Source organism: Zonotrichia leucophrys, chromosome 11 (genome assembly GCF_028769735.1).
Source record: "Zonotrichia leucophrys gambelii isolate GWCS_2022_RI chromosome 11, RI_Zleu_2.0, whole genome shotgun sequence".
NCBI lineage: Eukaryota > Metazoa > Chordata > Aves > Passeriformes > Passerellidae > Zonotrichia > Zonotrichia leucophrys.
Window position 1 is genome coordinate 10738434 of NC_088181.1, and position 18252 is coordinate 10756685.

The following is an 18252-nucleotide window of genomic DNA, read 5'->3' on the forward strand; positions in this document are numbered from 1 at the left end:
GCTAACATCTGCTCTGCTGATTGACCTGCAAGGCTACCCATGTTATTTTATCATATAATTCCTCTAAAACACCACATCAGAATTCCAAAGACCTCTTATCTTAGTTAATTAAAGACCTGATTCCATCATCTCTCAGTTCTCAGCAAAATGCACAGTCACACATGTAAATCTCATTTAGCTCAGTGGAACTTTCAAACACATTTTGGGTTCAGCACAGGTTAGAAAGCTTCACTGTGCAGGGGCTGGGAGGTTGGGAGGTGATCTCTGCACTGCTGCCATGCACATACACAGGATTTTCTGCAACCTCTCTTAAGGACCCAAGGCAGCCATCCTGTCCCTGACCCAATGTCTCTCTCTGCATTTAGACTCCAGTCCCTGTGCTGCACTGAACATTCGAACTCATGGACAAAATTTCATGGGCATGTTAGCTGAATGATGCTGGACTTCAGTAACCTACCAGAGGAACTTCCAGGGCTTTCTGTCAAATGACCTACATTACACTGTCAGGTTCCAATTCTGTGGATAATTGTGTAATTTTTTGATGCCAAGGAAACAGAAATCTTTTGTTGTTGGGTGCCATTTACTGTCCATCCCTCTATATTTTGTGCAAATTCATGAAAAAACAAGACGTATCACAGAAAGTATCCATTTCACTGCTCTCACAAGAGACCTACTGTTTTGCCTTCCTTTGCTCTGTGTCTGCTAAAGAACAGTTACTTAAACTTTATGATTTTGGCCTTCTATATGCTTTATTTTGTCCAGGAATGTTGTATTTCAGACTCCATTTTTCCTAGCTTATAGGTTGCCAGCTGAGCTTCCTTATGATGAACCGCTGATGAAATTTTTTCTCTTCCTGTTACAAGGAACATTGCTTCCCTGAGTATGCAACTGGCCCAATCTCCCTCCTATGCTGTTTGCTATTTCAAATAATATTGTGATCACAACAATCTACTATACAATGTGCTCACCTCTTTCTCTGCTGAAATGCTATTACTCCAGCCTGTCATAATGCCAAGAAATGAATGCAAACTTTAAGGGTTTTGGCAGTTAGAGATGTTCATGTCTGGCCTATGTTGGGCAATTAACTTGGACCAGACTGATGAACTCTGTGACCCAAAAAAGCTGATTTGAATTCTGGAAATTTTAGACTGTTAGAGTCCTACTATCATGGCAAGGGAGATGGAGTGCTCCTGGGATCTACAGGCTCTGCAGCAGATCAACAAGCAATAGAAAATCTGGTACAGCACTCATTTGACAGATAACATGAATATATAAAGCATGACAAACAGTGCTTTTCAGGAAAAACAAATATTGATGGACCAACAAAATGAGAGTAACAAGGAATAGCCTTGTTTCCAGCCTTTTAGAAGTAGGTTGAAGAAAACAGAGAAAAGAGACTGTGGAGGCAGGTGAAAAACACATGATAATGATATATTCAATTTGCTACACTTATCAGATTTAAAACTAATAGATTGAAGGAAAGTGTCTTATATGGAAGAGCTCTCTTGTCTAGCAGTGGAGGGTGAAATTTAAAAAAGAATCCAGAGAAATTTGAATATGCCTGTTTTTTACAGTGGAGTCAATCACATGCTGGGAAAAACTGTTAAAGAAAAAGAACATTCCTAATTTCTGACATCTTCAAATCAAGAAAAGATTCCTGCTTGGAAATCATGCATTTACACAGCTAGCACAGGCATAAAGGAACAGTAGCTTGTGATAGAAGTCAAAACAACTGACATACAAATCCCAAATACAACAATGCTCAAACTTTTGGTTATCCATTCTTTCATGAGCTTACTTTGAATAAGACTTTCAAAGCTCCTTGTAATAGATCTTGCTATAAAAGTATATATTCTAAGTGGGAAAGGTACTCCAGGAGAATGAAAGAAGACAGAAGAGTTCTCTTTTCAAAGCCCCAAAAGAATCAGTTTAGTCTTTGAACCCAGCACCACCATGGAGAGAAAAACCCTTATGCGAGTGAAAAAAACCTTTTAGGAAGCATCATATTCCCCATTCCCTTGCAGCTGTTATAGACAGGTATAAGTCTAATGTTTAATATACATAGGTTTAACTAAAAAGAGAATTGGCCAAAAGGTATTAATAAATTTAATTAATATTACATTTTGTGATGCAATGTATGAAAAAAAAGAAATATATGAATATATAACTAAGCAGCATGTTTATATCTTCATTTACCTATTTTCCCTAAAGATATCAGAGAATCACCAAAAATACAAGGTCACATTGGATCAAAGGACATCATCTTGCTTGTTCAGAATGTCATTATGGAAGAAGCAGGAAAAGCAGCTGTATTACAAGTTGCCTTTCCAGCTCTCACAAGCAAACTATTAATGGAGAAAGCCAGTCCTTGATGGTACATTACAGCACCAAGGTCACCTGGGAAGCCAGAAAGCCTCCCTAGCTACCCACAAGACCAACTTGATTATCCCAGTAACCTTCTGCCCTTGCCAAGGGACTGATGGAAAACCAGTTTTTCAGGAGGCTCTGACCTGGTGGTCAGACTCTTTAGATGAAGTTACACAGAGGAAGTGCCTGAGATTCACCTGCAGCACCAGGGCACGCTCACTGCTGTCTGCTGGAATTACCAGGAGCAGTATAATCACGTTGATAATCACACATTATCTAAACATGAAGACAGCCTAAACTCAGAATCCATGTCAGGACTTCTGTCAGCTAAACAGGAGCATAACTTTGGCACAGAAACCAGGGAGGAAGTGTTCCTGGAAATAACCTGTAAATAACATGCCAAACACTTCAAAGCATTGTCTTTACAGTACAGACTAAACCCATGCTTTCAATATGTGGCTAAATTACAAACTCTGTGTGTTTTCCCTGTATTGAATCCTCTCTCATATTCCCATGAGAGCAAGAAGCAGTTTAACTTATTAAAATATAATTAGCTCACTACAGAAAACAAATTACACATATAATATAAAATGTATTAGAACCCAGTGCAGTTTCCTTCTGTATTATTCCTTCTTTCCTTTATTATGATTGAGTAATCAGCTGCATTAGGAGATGATTGAATGGTCAACAGAATGGTCACTGCTGGTGACCATTTCACTGCATCAACAACTGCTTACTGCAAACTTGCAGACTGCCAGAGCCTCATAAGTGAAGGTGATATGGAAAAGAGGGGGGAATCTCTAGGTTGTAACCAGTTCTTCCACACCAATATTTGGATTTAGATTCTCTTTATTACATCCCATAGCGAATAATGAGGTTTTTCTGTATTTACCAAAAGCTCTTTGAAGATATTTTGTTTGTCATCAATCTATGAAAAGCCCTTTGAAGTTCTTCCTATGTTGGTCATGGTAAAAATATGGTATTTTCACCATAATTGTCTCAGTAGAATTCTACAAATTTAGGCACAAACAATGAATAAATGGATGTGGTTTATTTTATGAGTTTTGGGGCTTTATTTGTGGGAAAGAAACGAATACTGAATAATGGTGAGAGCACACACATCCTTTTATGGACTTTCTGTGTAACTTCTGACTGTCCCCAAATTTTAATAGGATCTGGGACATCTCATTTAACTTTATGGTGCTGCAGTGCTCTAAGCTGTAAAGAATAAACAGCTCCATATCAATAACTGATTAGAGGATTATGATTAGTTATGTTTAATTTTTTGGCTTTCTGTTCTTTAAAGCAGTCTGCACTTTAAAGATTTCACTGGATGTACCTCTAAAGATAAACCAGCTGTGAGTTCAGGAAATCAGAACCTATATGAAAATGTCATTAATGTTACTGATGGAGTTTATAAATGTTTTATCTGTAATAGTTAAAGCTGTCACCTGAAAGGAAATGCAGTTTTTCACATTCCTATAAATTCTTTTATTTAAAGCCCTATACAATTAATTTAAAGTTCTAATTATATACAAAAAAGGGAACTTATTTCAGTTTTATTCTGAAACATTATAAAATCAGGACAGCTTTTAATTTGGGTAATTAAAAAATTTATTTCTGAAAATTAGTAATTTTGAGCATTCACATAAGCACAGACATAATTTATGAACTAATTCCTCTTATTTCATAATTACTATGGATATAAAAAGGGCATTTCTCTGACAAAGGCTAGAATAACTGAAGTAATACACACAATTTGCTCTAATTCTCTGCAAAGTTGAAGTGAATCAACAGCTTTATATATATCTCTATGCCTTTTAAAAATAATTTTTTCTATTTCCAGGACAGCTTTCTTGCATTTTTCTCCACAGTATTTAACTGGGTTTCATTCAAGGAATTCCTTAAAACCTGTACACCCAACTTTAAATTTACCAAATGTTGTAGTTAAAGCATATCAACTGCTCCAGTAGACAGTATTTACCTGCAAGCTCATCTCCTTCTAGGACATATTTAACTACTTTCTATGCCCCCATCACTGCTCCATCCAAACACCAAACCCCTTCTGGTGTCACAATAACGTGCTCTCAATGCAGAGAAAACAGCACCTGAACTAGTGAGGAAAAAAATAAAAATCCTATGCACACTATACTTTCTAAAAAAGAACTTCTTTAACTTATTTTAAATCATTTATAATGTTTCCACTTATCCACAGTCTCTTCTGGCGAGAATGAGCACAGTGACACCACATTATCTATCTGAGCTACTCACAGGCACAGTTTTGATTCATAGCATGATGCAAAGGATGTTTACAGCAATTGGCCAATCATCTTAAATTCAAATATACCAGTCTAAAGTATTTCTGAGAATTTATCACATAATATTTTATGTATATGAATCTCTGTTTAATCTTTTCCATTATACTTTTTATTTGCATTGAAAGGGTCTGATTTCTTCATTAGAAACAAAAACTACTCTGAAATGTGATCATTTTGCAAGTAATATATAATCATATTTCAGATTTACATTTCCTAGAAGGGAAGAGATGCAGAGTCCAAATTTCATGCTTGTTCTACACTGCCTCAATCTAACTGATTTATCTTCAAACATTTCTATCAGTTTTACATCAGCATAATTGAATAGTTTAATGGTCAGTCTTATTTACAGCTAAAGAAAGAAGTGAGCCCACAGCATTTCTTTTCATGAGGCAAACACTTTGTCAAAGGATTCATTAAAAGTTCATACTTTCAACTCCACATGTGTTTATGCAGATGCATGACACATACATTTTAAACAGTTATGCAGATGACAAGAACTGATGCCATTTAATCTGGGTTAAGAATAACTGATGCCATTTAATCTGGGTTGAGTTTTTAACCCCCCAAAAGGCAAGGACATGTGGACTGTTTAATGCAGTCCCATCAGAGTACAGCATGATCTCGACTTATAAGAAATTTCAATTAGTTATTCATTGCTTTCAGGTACTGTAGCCACTGTAGCAATTCCACTTTAATTCCATCTGACTTCAATTGTGTTCAAATTATAGTAAAAAGGAAGAAGACAACAAGCTGTAAATATGAAAAGAGACAGAAAATCATTGAGAATCATGCCTTTATGAATATTTGATGAAGAAAGGTTAGATCTACTGCTGGTAAATTACTAGAAATTATGTCCATCATGTGACTCTGTCAGCAAAGGTTAATACAAATAGGTTTGGATTTAGTTGAGATGACAAGGAGGATTAAAAAAGATTTGTCCTGTCCTTGCTGCAATTAGTTTTTCTCCTATTATTATTGTAACAGAGTTTATTGTTAGGATTATGGTAACAGAACTCCCGCTCAATGAAATCATTTTGTTTTTCATAATACTGTGCCACTTTTGCAATAAATTTTTCATCTCTCCTAATCTACCTCTTTATTGTGCATTTGCTGAAGTGGAGATGCAATCATTAACCCATTTCTTGCTGTATTAAGTCTCACTTTGACTGAAGGGGAGTTTTGGATGCCTTCCCATGGGCTGCACTCCTGCCCTTCTCCACTGCAGGGCAGGGAGGAGGTGGAGATAAGGTGAGACATCACACAAGACCCTTTAGACAAAACTGGTGATGATATCTGATCTCGTCTGCACTAACAGCTCTTCTGAGCTAGTGGTGATGGAGAACGGGAAACCTGGAAGCTGTTACTGTACATGCATGCACACACACACAAAAAAAAAAAGATGTCAAAAATGTCACCCTTCCTCTTACATTGTAACCAATTCATAGCACAAGCTAAGGTAGATTGAAAACTTTATATTTTCTATAGAAAGAAGCTGTTCATAAAATTATCAAGCAACTATGCAAAAGAAATCAGAAGCTTAAGCAAAGTTAAGTTTCCTACCAAGATGCATTGCAAATTTTAGCTTACATTGAAATGTTACATTTGGTCCTGTTTGCTCTATATTGCTTTAAATACAACATTTTGCTCCTCTAGAGTTGGTAGCTTCTTTGTCCTCTTTTCAGTGTGAATACACACTTTTAAGAATCCATGGGTAGCAGAAATTTAATTCACCACTTTCTATGCCTGATGTAAATAAAACTTTCTGTGTAATTCTTCTGATAAAAACATAAATTAAAACTCCAGAAGTACACAGTATATTTGAAGGATACACAGAATTGCTAGAAAGTGTTAAAAGTGGCTAGTAAATGACTAATTGGAATTGGCATGTGCAGCACAATTGATGGCAGGCAGTCATCCTTTGCTGGTGTCCACTGAGAGTTACAGATACTTCTTCCACACTTAACACCACGTGAAAGAAAGGAATTTAACACATCAGGAAGCTCGCTGGATTATCAGAACATCTGATCAATACCATTGACAACAATTGTGTCTAAAAGCATTGGGGCAACCCTAAGTAAGCCATGGAGCAGGCATTCAGGCCTTTGGCAGTGCATTCCCTCTGACCCAGCATTCCCACCTCGCCCCCAAGGGGCAGCAGGGCTCCCTTGCCCGAGCTCTCCCACATAACTGCTTTCCAGCTGCCTGCTTCCATAAAATGCCCTTCACAGCAGCCCTGACCCAGCTAAAACCAAAGCAAATAAAAACCCAAAAGCCCCACCAGTGCCACTCTGCAGCACGAGAAACAGGGATTCAGGTCACGGGGATGCAGCCCTGCTGCAGCCACCCTTCTTATCAGCTGCAGAGATTGCAGTCATGTAAATCTCAGCAACCTCCTCAGCACCGTGGGACTCAGTGGGATACAAATGGCTTCTTCATGTACCAGCCTTGCTCAGAGAGATTTGAGTTACCTGTGGAGCAACTTTCCCACTCCCTGACATACACCTGGTGGTCCTGAAAGACGTCGCGACAAATATCCGCTCGCCAGATTTAATGCTCTAAAAAGCACCCAGATTTTATTGCTCCAGTTGAAGTTAACTCTCAAAGACAGAAGACAGGGATGCATGTGTCTCCAAGTACCTCAGGTAGCATTAAGGAAATGAAGTGCAATGGAAAAAAAACATTAAACTCATAGTATATGCAACATATCAAGTCAGACTGCTGTTCCCATATACTGATAATGGCCATCTATCTTTGAAAGAAAAAGAAAAAGAAAAAGAAAAAGAAAAAGAAAAAGAAAAAGAAAAAGAAAAAGAAAAAGAAAAAGAAAAAGAAAAAGAAAAAGAAAAAATAAACATCTCAGAATGTACTACAGGAGTCATGGATCAGTCTATAAAGTTTTAAACATGTTGACTGCTATTAAAAAATTCAGAAAAGAGTACAACAAAGAGAGTCACAGCTATAAGCTAAAATATGCACAGAACCCCTGGAAAAAGAATTGCGTGCCACTGGGCAGGAAAAATTAATTTCTCATGTTATCACTGACTTAATTATGTGTTTAGCCCTGACACCAGGCAGCCTGTGAGAATAATTCTATGTATGTTTGCAAGGAAATCCACAGAGTGAGGGTTATTTTAAGGATATGATCCACATTCCAGAAATGCATCAGTCACTGAATTTTGTAACTTTTAACTAAAGATGTGAATATTGCTTCGTGATTGTCCAATTTGTCACTTTTTCAATGACTACCAAATGATGCCTCAGAGACACGGTTCCTTAACTTAAGTCTACCTTTTTACAGTGGTATCAAAGTAAAAATAAAACAACCTAAGGTCTTCAGTTTTAAAGACAACATAATGAGATCAGAGATTCTGCCTGCAAAGAAATTAACTTATGGCTGATTAATGAAAGTAACCTTAAATAGTAGGCATCCTGCCAAGAACAGGATACTATAACAAATGGGTAGGAAATAACAGGCACCTTTCAAGGGGCTAGGGCAGAGCAGCCTAGAAATCTGAGCAAGCTGCTTTCAAATTTGATCCCAGCAACCTGGAATGACCAAGTAAGTCATATCTTTTATAATGTCCTTCACAAATTTCCCTCTTCCATGTATTCTGTAATGATGTAGATAATGGATTCAATTAGTTGTTGATAAAAAAAATGTTACTATATGATAAAAACTCTGCATGTTGTTACAGAAAAAACAGAAATAATATTTATTAATAATAAAAAAATCTTCTCAGCCCTATGAACCCTAAAGGTCCAAAAACTCATTATTTGCTCTATTTTACATCAGCAGTATGTTTTGTCTATTGCTGTAATTCATGTTAAGTATTTTCAACTCAATTACTATTGCTTCCTGTTCTATTTGTCTAGCATAAGATCAAGGTCCAAAGAAATGAGCTTCCAAACGGCACTTCACTGGTCTTTCTGACTTTTTTGTGCTATTTCTACCAGCCTCAAATGTGCTTGGTTTCATGTTCATACAGTTGTTTCTTTACACATCTGGTCCTGCTAAAAAATGTGCCTTAATATTTTATTCCACTGAACTTCTGAGTTTCCTTTGCTATAAGAGTTGAGACTTCAAACAGATGAAAACCAGTTTGTTTGGGTTTTTTTTCTGTTTAATTAGCTTTGCCCATGTTCAGCTTGTTTTACCTTGGTTATTGAAACTAAATTGTCTCAGAAAATAAAAGGGAGAGGTAAACACTGTTCCTTGGGGCTGTACTTTCTTCTCCTTAAGCTTAAGGAGACTTACTTAATTTACTTACTTAAGTTAGTAATTAATATTTCTAGGTGCATAAACTATACAGCATGATTAGCTTGGTCATGCCACCTTTTAAAAGCTGACCTTCTTTTTTCCCTTCAAAAACATATGAAAGCATAATTGTGAAATATTTTTTGTGAAAGCATAATTGCAGAAATATTTTTTGATGGAAAATTTAGGATCAATATAAAATCTAGACATCTAGATCTTGTCAAGCTCAAACTGTTAACAATCCCACAATGTTTGCAGAGCCTGGTTCTGAGTCATTCACCAGGCACTCATTGTCAGACATGGGTCTCAACAGAACTCCTGATTCTCTTGCACACAGCCTGTGTAAGTAGGCCTGGAATGTTTAGCAATGAAACACTTATAATACAGACATGAGTGTACACATAGAACTATTCAGCACTGCCACAGGAGGATAGATGCTCTAGCTGCTGTCTGAAATCAGTAAAACTATCCATCACAACAGAAACTGCTAAAAGGTTGAAGGTGATTAGAAATGGATTTCCTGAAATCAATGAAATAATTTCAATATGGCCAGGTGAGGATGGTAATTTCACTTGTCTGAAGGAACAGACAATGTGTTATTCTACAAATCAGAATAACTTCACTGGCTTCACCAGTGGCTGTCAGAAGAACTCAAGAGTTTGATATTGTCAGAGGGGTTATGTTCAGCTCTCAAGATTGCTCATGTGTGGCTGTGTATTTGATAGTTGAAGAAGAAACCAGGCAACCATACATTGCTTTTAATGTGCTTTCTCTAAACCTAATGCTGGGCACACAAATTTGATACAGCTTGTAATACTATGACATGCTGACAGTAAGCTTTTTCTCATCAATCTTATATTAGCTTCATTGCTTAATTTCCTGTGTACATGTATACTGTGCACTTTTGTAAGTGCATTCAATACATGCCCCATCTTATGAAAACTAGTGACTTAGTTGTATTTCACCTGTAAAGAACCTAAGACACTAAACAACCAAATGTTTTGTGCTTGTGACCAAAGGCAGGGTTTATCTGACAGACACCTACAACTGCAGGAATAAGAAAGGTTATTCCACGTTGAATGGACTCCTAGGAAGGCAAAACAAAAATTACTCTGATGGCTTGGGGCTCAGAGGAAATAGGTTAATGGTTTGCATTCCACCTGCATGACAAAACCAACAAAGTACCACAGAGATTCTCACAAGGAAACGTTGGAGCCAGGCCCTTCAGAGAAGACAAGGGGTAACAGATCAAAACTGAAACAAGAGATATTTTAACCAGATATTAAAAAAAAAATTCTTCCCATGAAGACAGCCAAGTAGTAGAACGGGTTGCCCAAAGAAGTTGCACTGTCTCCATCTTTGAAGGTTTTCAAGCTCTGGCTGGCTAAAGCCCTGAGCAATCTGATCTGACCTCATTGATAACAATGCTTAGAGCAAGAGGTTAGTCTGTACAGCTCCTGAAATCCCTTTCAATTTCACTTATTCTATAAATCTGTGAACTAAGGTTTTTGACCTCTTTTCATTAAAGATATTTAAAATGCAGTTTCTGTCTTTTCAGAGATGCAATCTATTTCCATAATAATATGCAACTGAAACATTCTTACATTGAAGGTAAAAATGTTGACTTACTTCCAACTTCCCAAAGAAGGATGGGCAAGAAAGAAAGAAATAAAGAAAAAACCCAAACCTTTACTGACATAAACCAACACAGACTGGCTTAAGTTTTCCCAAGTATTAATATTATAATTAGGGAACAAGAGGTTTTGTTCCAACTTTGGGTTTCTCACAACATCCTGCCTCAACAGGATCTCTTGGAATTTGCAACTACTTTAAGCACAAATTGTTCTTCCAAAGAGATGTTGACTTTTGTGGTCTATTAAACAAGCAATACAAAACTGTACAGTGACGCAAGCGCTTCAGGCTAAGCTGTACATAAAACAGCTCCTTTCCCCTGGGGACTCTCTAGGAGTATAGACAAGATTAAAACTAAATTTCAGTGTTTTAGCAATAAGTGGTCAGGAAGAAAAAGCAATTCATACAAGTTTGCTCATTGTTTCATTTCCAGGTGAGAAATTATTTGCCTACCTACAGAGAGATTGAGTAATTGCCAAGGGAAAAATAGAAACAGCCCAGTCTTTTGGGGTGCATGAAAATCAACATGCAGTTATATACCTGTGGATCCTTCTTCCAAAGTATCTCCCATTTACAGAAGGTTCCTAGGGTAGCTCTGGCCAAAGATTCTGAAAAATCTGGATTTCTGTCTGCAGAGGAAAAAGGGACAGAACCACACAAGTGCACCAGCAATCACAGCAAGGGTTGTTTCAGCCTGCTACAGCACCTAAGAAATCCTAATGGACTTATAGCTGGCTTCAGATGGAGGGAAAAGAAGGGAAGTTAGAAAGAAAGAAATCTTCACAACACAGTGCTTTACAGAGCAGAAATTCCATGGAGGCTTTTGTTTATTTACCTTTAGATTGTGCTGTTGTGCTCTTTTTTCCTCATTGGTGTGGAATGACCTACCAGACTCTCTTCTGGAAGGGCAAGTTCACCAACAGTATAAACTACCCACAGCAGTGAATATTCTGACTTATCTGTAGAAAAGTTATCTCTCTTATCCATAGAAAAGTTTTCTGTATCATGTTTTGGCAAACATGCTAGATACAAGGATAGTCACAGTTTGCATTTCAAGTGTATAGGTTCTATAGGAAATCAAATGGCTGAATATGAAGTATTTATATTAGGACAGTTCTATTCTGTAGCATTCTATGTGAAAATTAATCTGGAAATTGCTAATGTAATGACAGCAACAAAGGGCTCAGAATAGGATGATGTCCCAAGTTCTTAGACATGCTTTGGCCAATTATGTTTGCTACCAGTGGACCCCATATGTTGAGAAAGCTGTCCTCTATGTGTAGGGTGGATATAGTTAGCAACAAAGATTTGTGAAGCTTTCATTTACTTTCTGCAAACATAAATCTTTCAGTTTGTAATGCCTCATATTAACATATATGGTCTTATTCTGCTGTTGTCATTCAGACAAGACACCCATTAACTTGGACAGAGTGTTCAGTTTTATTTAGGAAGCATGTTCAGAATTCATTTATCTTAAATGGTAAACAGTAATTCTGGGGAGAAATCCAGCAAGATTAATCCTATACATTTTCTTTCCCAAAAATGCTGGATTACCTTTGTGTTATAATGTAGACCTCACTTCAAACTGTTCTTTTCTTTCTATTCAGATTTCAAAGCACTGCAATCACTTGTGCCAGTTTCAGCAATTATAAGTGTTTTTTCTTCTAAAATATCCTTTTTTAATCAATGTTACATAAAGATACATGAGTTCAGATTTCTATTTTATGAATGCAGTAAATTCAATCTCCAGATAAGACCAAGATGTGTTTTGTGAAATACCCTTGTATACTCCAGTCAGCAAAGATGTAAACTGGTAAAGACATTATACACCAAAATTTCAACTTTAAAATAAGTCCTTTCCACTGCAAGGTCATGCTCAGTTTGACAATTCCTGAAATGTTATTTGGATGTTATAATTGTTCAGTTCATCTCCACCTATGCTTCAGTAATCAAAACAGTAGCATTGAATTTTTGACAACTGCAATATAACATTAGGCGTGTGCTGAAGTTAAGTCTTGTAGGATTCAAAAAGGGAAAAAATACTTTCTTTTTAAGTCTGACAATTAAAAGTTTTTCTACAGAACAAAAATAACTCTACTTATAATGTAACTTCCATGTTTCAGCTTCTATTTCTCCCAGCTCAAAGCACTTTATAACATTGGTCCAGATAGTTCATGCTTTATGCTTGGAAGCACTTTCATTAACTATTTATGTAGGTACAGAAAGCAAGATTTGGTCCATGATAAATAATAAATCTTCAATAGATTTAGCTGGGATCTTTTCAATGAAGTCTGTTTTCACCAGAAAATCCTAATTTCTTGGAATCATAGAAATTGATGGAATGGGTTGGCTCCAATTTATTAAATGTTTCAAAGATATTTTGGAAAGACATTTCCAATAGTAAAAAAACTCATTTAACATATTTGAAACAAGTAACTTATATTTAACTAAATATATCCAAAAGATCTCTCAAAAGTCATACATATTTTTGGAACACGAAATACTTCCACTAGCTTGTGCTAAAGTGTATTCTGAATTGAAGGTTATGGTAAATTTTTAAGAATTTGACTTTTTGTCCATACAGAAACTGTCTCAAGTACTGACATTTTCCCCAGGACTTACAGCTGCCCTTTAGTTCAGTATTCCTTACTACTATTTACATTTTTCTGCAGAAATAAATTAATTACTTAAGATTACAGAGTAATTGGATCTTAGGACAGTGTGAAACAAACCCATTCTGTTTTCTGGAAAAACAATGAAACTGTACTGCTCTACACTTCTGTGAACATAAATGAATAAAGCCTAACTCCCAATGCAAAGGTGTGATCCCATTTCCCTAAGCATCCCTGAGCTAGCCAGGATACTCTGAACAGTTCATCCAACAGAGCCCAGAATAAAGTGGATTTCTCTGATCTGGCCAATTAAACTGGGCCCTCAACAAGGTGATGGACATGGGGCACTTCCCCAAATCCTCCTGCAGCTCATTTAAAGCCATCCAGAACAAAAGTATCTAAGGTGAATTTGCTGCAGTCAGTCACCCACAGATGAAATAAGAAGGGACACGTGGAGCTTCTCTGCCATCGTTTCCATGATTGGTAAGAACTGGACAGAGCCCATTCTGGCTGAGTGCTGTCTAATCACAGTAAGTGCTCAGAACCTAAGAAAAGGAGCAGACTGCAGCTAAGCAAAAAATCCAAGCCAAACATGGCACAGAAAGAAAGAACATCACAGAGATGCCAAGCCTGTGCAGGTGAGAAAAGCTGAGGAAGGATCAGAGGGAGGAACAAGTCCCACCCTGCCCCATGTCTGCAGGCTGCTGCCTTGGTCCTTCAGCCTCCTGTGGGCGGTCAGGGAAATGTTTGTGTTCCCACTTATTCCCCACCAAATACAAATTTCAGTCTAGATCTGCTCTGAGACAAAGCCTCCTAGGATATCACCAGCCCCCTAAGAGATTGCCAGGATCTCCCACAACAGCTACCCCAAAGTGAAGCTGTCATTTGGGTTAAACAAACAGAAAAAAATTAATGATTCTGGATCAGAAGGGAAACAAAGATGATTCCTGTAACAAGGCAATCCTTTCTACCCTGTCTTGCACAATTCCAGAACCTGACTAGCAACTTTTCATATATGGTACATATTACATATCTAAATCATAAATATTACAGTTATTTATGACAGCAAACAGAAGAACCTATTATTTGCACATAAATGGATTCTGAAAAAAAAGGAAGAAAAAAGGCTGTACAACATTTCTCAGAGATGGCTTAAAGAACAAGAACTTAAAGAACTTGCGCTTTGTGATTTAATTTCAGCATTTATGCAGTTACAAATAACCTGAGGCACTACAAATTGCCATGGTAAGGTATTGAAAAGGCTGAGTCAGGACCAACTGCTGCCATCACAGACCCTGAAAAGCAATCAGAACAGTCATCTGTCCGCTGGATGTTGTTTTGGTGCTAGCTCATTTATTGGGGTGCAGGGAACCCAACAAAATCAGTGATTCTGCCAAGGTAAAGTTGAGGGTTTGGCTTAAATTAACAAAGCATGCCAGCAGATATATAAACTTAACTAAACATAAAAGTCTCAACTGAGCTAGAATTTTAAAAGAGCTCAAGTAGAGAAGTTTTCATTTTATATAAAAAAGGCAGGAAAAAGTAGTGATTTTGTCGTGGTGGGAGTTTCTGAGCCCCTCCTTCACAAGGGCAGCAAAGAACCCACTGGCATTTGCTAGGAGACCACCCACAGCACCTATAGTGTATTGGAAATGTCAAGAGCGAGCTGCATGTGAAAATAAAGAATGTATGCCCTATTTCCCATGGAACACCTCAATATGGCATGCATAATGTCTTAAAATTTTCCACTGAAATATTGGCTGCTACCCTGGTCCAATCTGGATTGTCACTCAAATGTCAGGACAGAAAGAGAAAATGCTGGGCTGGGTTTTTTCCCCTTGCTTTAGACTTACCAATAATTTTACTGTCAGTCACTACGTTCTCCTTGCCACTAATGGTATTCCCCAAAAATCTGAGAGGTGGCATGAGCAATTCTGAGAGCAGCACTCAGCCCACCCCAGGGCGGGCAAGCAGCTGAGGTCATTACACTTGTGTGACCTTGTGGCAGCTGGTCCCCAGGTCAGAGTTATCAGACTCCCACTTCCAACACAGAAACTCATTTCTGGAATTGTAGAATAAGGTACTACAAGCCACACTGCTGTCACAATGGTATAAGGAAAGGATTCCCCTCTGAAAAAACCACAAAGAGCTGACAAACAAGGGGACATGCAGCTGCACAAATGTAGCCAGACAGTGCAATTCTTGGGCAGTCAGAATATTGCTACTGAATCATTTTCCTGAGAAAAATCTTCAGAGAGGCAGTGCTGAGATGCTTTCATCACATGTACACACATATTAATAGTAGGTTATGCAGAAAACGCCGCAAGGTAAAGCTGCAAGGCACAAAAATGACACTGTATTATAAAAAGCCCTGGTTTACATTATTTTCCAGTACAGAAAAAAAACAAACCACAAACCGTGAAAATGAGATATGCAGGTCATCTGTGTTAATTTGCTGCTCTGACTCAAACCTCTAGATTTTAACACAGCAATGCAAAGCACAACTTTCCAGCATTCCCTGGTAAGCAGCTGCTTTATGAATAACTGGAAGAAAACCTTTATGCTTGGTCACACCACCAGCAGGAGACAACTGGCTTTTCTCATGTAATACAGGGAATTGCAGCCAGTACTTCATTAAAACACAAGACACTTTGGCAGACATGGATGCTGAACATTGCTTACTGTTCACATCTGTGGGTAAATGACAGCAGGCTGAAACTGTTGCCTTCCACTAAAGAGCAAGTACATGATCCAGTGCAGTTAATCAATAAGATAATGGAATGAATCAATAGCAAAGATTTTAGGAGGTCTTAATTAAACAAACACTTGCAGATACAAATGATGTCTTCAATCTATTGATGGTACCAGGGTGAGGGGTTAAACACGAACAAAACCATCAACTTTATTTTACCAGCACCTATTTCTCTAAACTACCACATAGCATTTGTGTTTTGCACTGGCCCATCACTGCATCCCTATTCATTTTTACCACCACACTACACAGGCAAATTAGCACATAATAAAGAAAAAGAAAGGAACTGAAAAACCCCCTGAACAATTCAAGATGTGATGACAAAGTAGATAATTCATTGCTCTTTCTTCTCTTTGAAAGGTGTGACTACCTAGTCAGAAGTCCTAATAAAGCCACTTTCCAGCTGCAAGGTGTACAATTAGAATAATTAAAGAATACCTAAATTGATAGACCCATTAATGCAGGAGATCTCCATGGGCCTCCTGCACAAACATGATAAGTCGATATTTTTGATTCTCCCAATGGTTCTGTGCCAGGCACTGTTTTAAAGAGACATCAATCTATGATGTCAGCATTTATCTAATGAACCTTCAAAAATCAATGTCAAGATGGCCTGCTACATGTCTGCACCCAATTTGTCCATTCCCCAAGGGACAATAGGTAAAACAAAAACACTGTTTTGCATTCTGCTATAAGGGAAGGATTCTTTTTAATATTCTGCTGTATCTGCTGTATCATTATTTTTAACATATTTCTTGGATGAATCAAACACAAATTAGGCAAAAATTGTATCTGAGAACAATTTATTGATAATACATGTCCCTACTAGAGAGGAAGAGAAAACTAAGCAGAGAGGGGGAAAAAGAGACCAAGAGAGAAAAGAAAGGCAGGGACAGAACCACCAGAATCCCAGTGTGCACTGTTGGCTTCCAACCAGCAGGTTGAGGTGCATGCTGTGAGCCCGGACAGCACAATTTCTTCCCTGCCTCAGTCACTGAGAGGGAGTTTGCTCAGGTTCACACTGCATTTCTCTGAGCTTGGTTTCTCACGTTCTGTCTGACATTCCAATACCACCTTCTCTAACATGTCCCTGGGGAAAGACCATCCATTAGAATTTTTGGGATCCTTCTGCCAACTCTGTGCTCAAATCAACTGTCTTGTGAGTGTGTGGTCCCATCAACCTTGGTTGAAATGGCTGGGGGGGAGAATCCTGAGTGACATGCTCAGATTAAATCAGGAGGTGAAGATCACAAAGATGTAGAAGCAGCAATGGTGGGGCACTGATGGGATTGCTGTGGCATGCCTCTTCCAGCCCCAGTGCTCCTGGACCTGTAGGCTCTTGCCTCTCTCAAGCCTAAGCCTAAACCTAAGCCTAAGCCTAAACCTGAGGGCAGTTTGGCACTGGGATAGAGGTCCTCAAGGCCATAGGTGGCAGAGAGTGAAGATGTTTTTTTGGGAAGCAGCAGGTTGCTGTGGGCAGGGCAGACAGGCTTGTGGAGAGGGGAAGCAGGGCAGAGAGAACAGGTGCGGACAGGTAAGGCAAGCAGGGATGAAGCAGGGTGCACTGCAGGAAGATGGGATGCAAGCAGGGTGACAACAGGAGCAAAAAGGGCATGAACAAATGGACAAGTGAACCAAAACCAGATGGGATCCAGTTATGACTCATTTAATTACTTTTTATATGCTACGGCTCCTCCCATAGTCCTATCCCTTGAGGATGACCATTGGCTAGTCAGGAGAATTGTCCCCCAGCAGCAGGAGTTTCCCCACCTCTCAGGGGAGTCACTGCAGCCCAGTGGGGGCACTTTTCTCTGCCCTAATGAAATCCTCACAGAGACAGAGCTTCCCTCCATTTTCTAAAGGGGTCCTGCTCAGAGACTGGAATTTTGGCCATCTCCACCCCTGCCACACGTGCCAGCTGACCTCCACACGTGCCACGTGTTAGGGCGCGCAGCACAGGGTGTACAGCTCCTCTAGCAACTTTCCACCTGCTGCCAGAAAATGGATGTTAAGAAAATTCTTAACCCACAGTCTGAGAAATAAAATCAGACAGTGTTGAGGCATAAATAAAAATTAAATTGGTTCCTCACATATTGTAAGATAAGAGAAAAATGCCGTGACCACCCTACCTGGTCTTGACAACAGTAATGGAAGGAGGGAACCTTGACCTGGCTGCAGACAACAAGAATAGGTTTCCAAAGACAATAGGTATTCCAATCCCTGCTATATTATATATATATAAACAATAGGTATTCCAAAGAGAAAAGGAAATAATGTGGCTTAAGGCCCTCTAAAATTGCCTTTGTCAGGCTTGCA

The 18252-nt window shown here is 38.4% G+C and overlaps 1 protein-coding gene across 5 annotated transcripts in view; it reads right to left on the bottom strand.

The window, feature by feature from the left end:
- The window catches only part of FTO (FTO alpha-ketoglutarate dependent dioxygenase), a 227171-nt gene that overhangs the window by 14722 nt on the left and 194197 nt on the right, over positions 1-18252 (bottom strand). The window contains exon 9 of one of the 5 annotated variants that reach the window (XM_064722837.1): positions 11113-11201. The exons of the other annotated variants lie outside the window; for them this stretch is intronic. Within the exon in view, the coding sequence (XP_064578907.1) occupies positions 11144-11201 (58 nt within the window). The 3' untranslated portion in view covers positions 11113-11143. Of the gene's footprint in view, positions 1-11112; positions 11202-18252 lie in introns of those variants that run through there. 5 annotated transcript variants of the gene reach the window in all.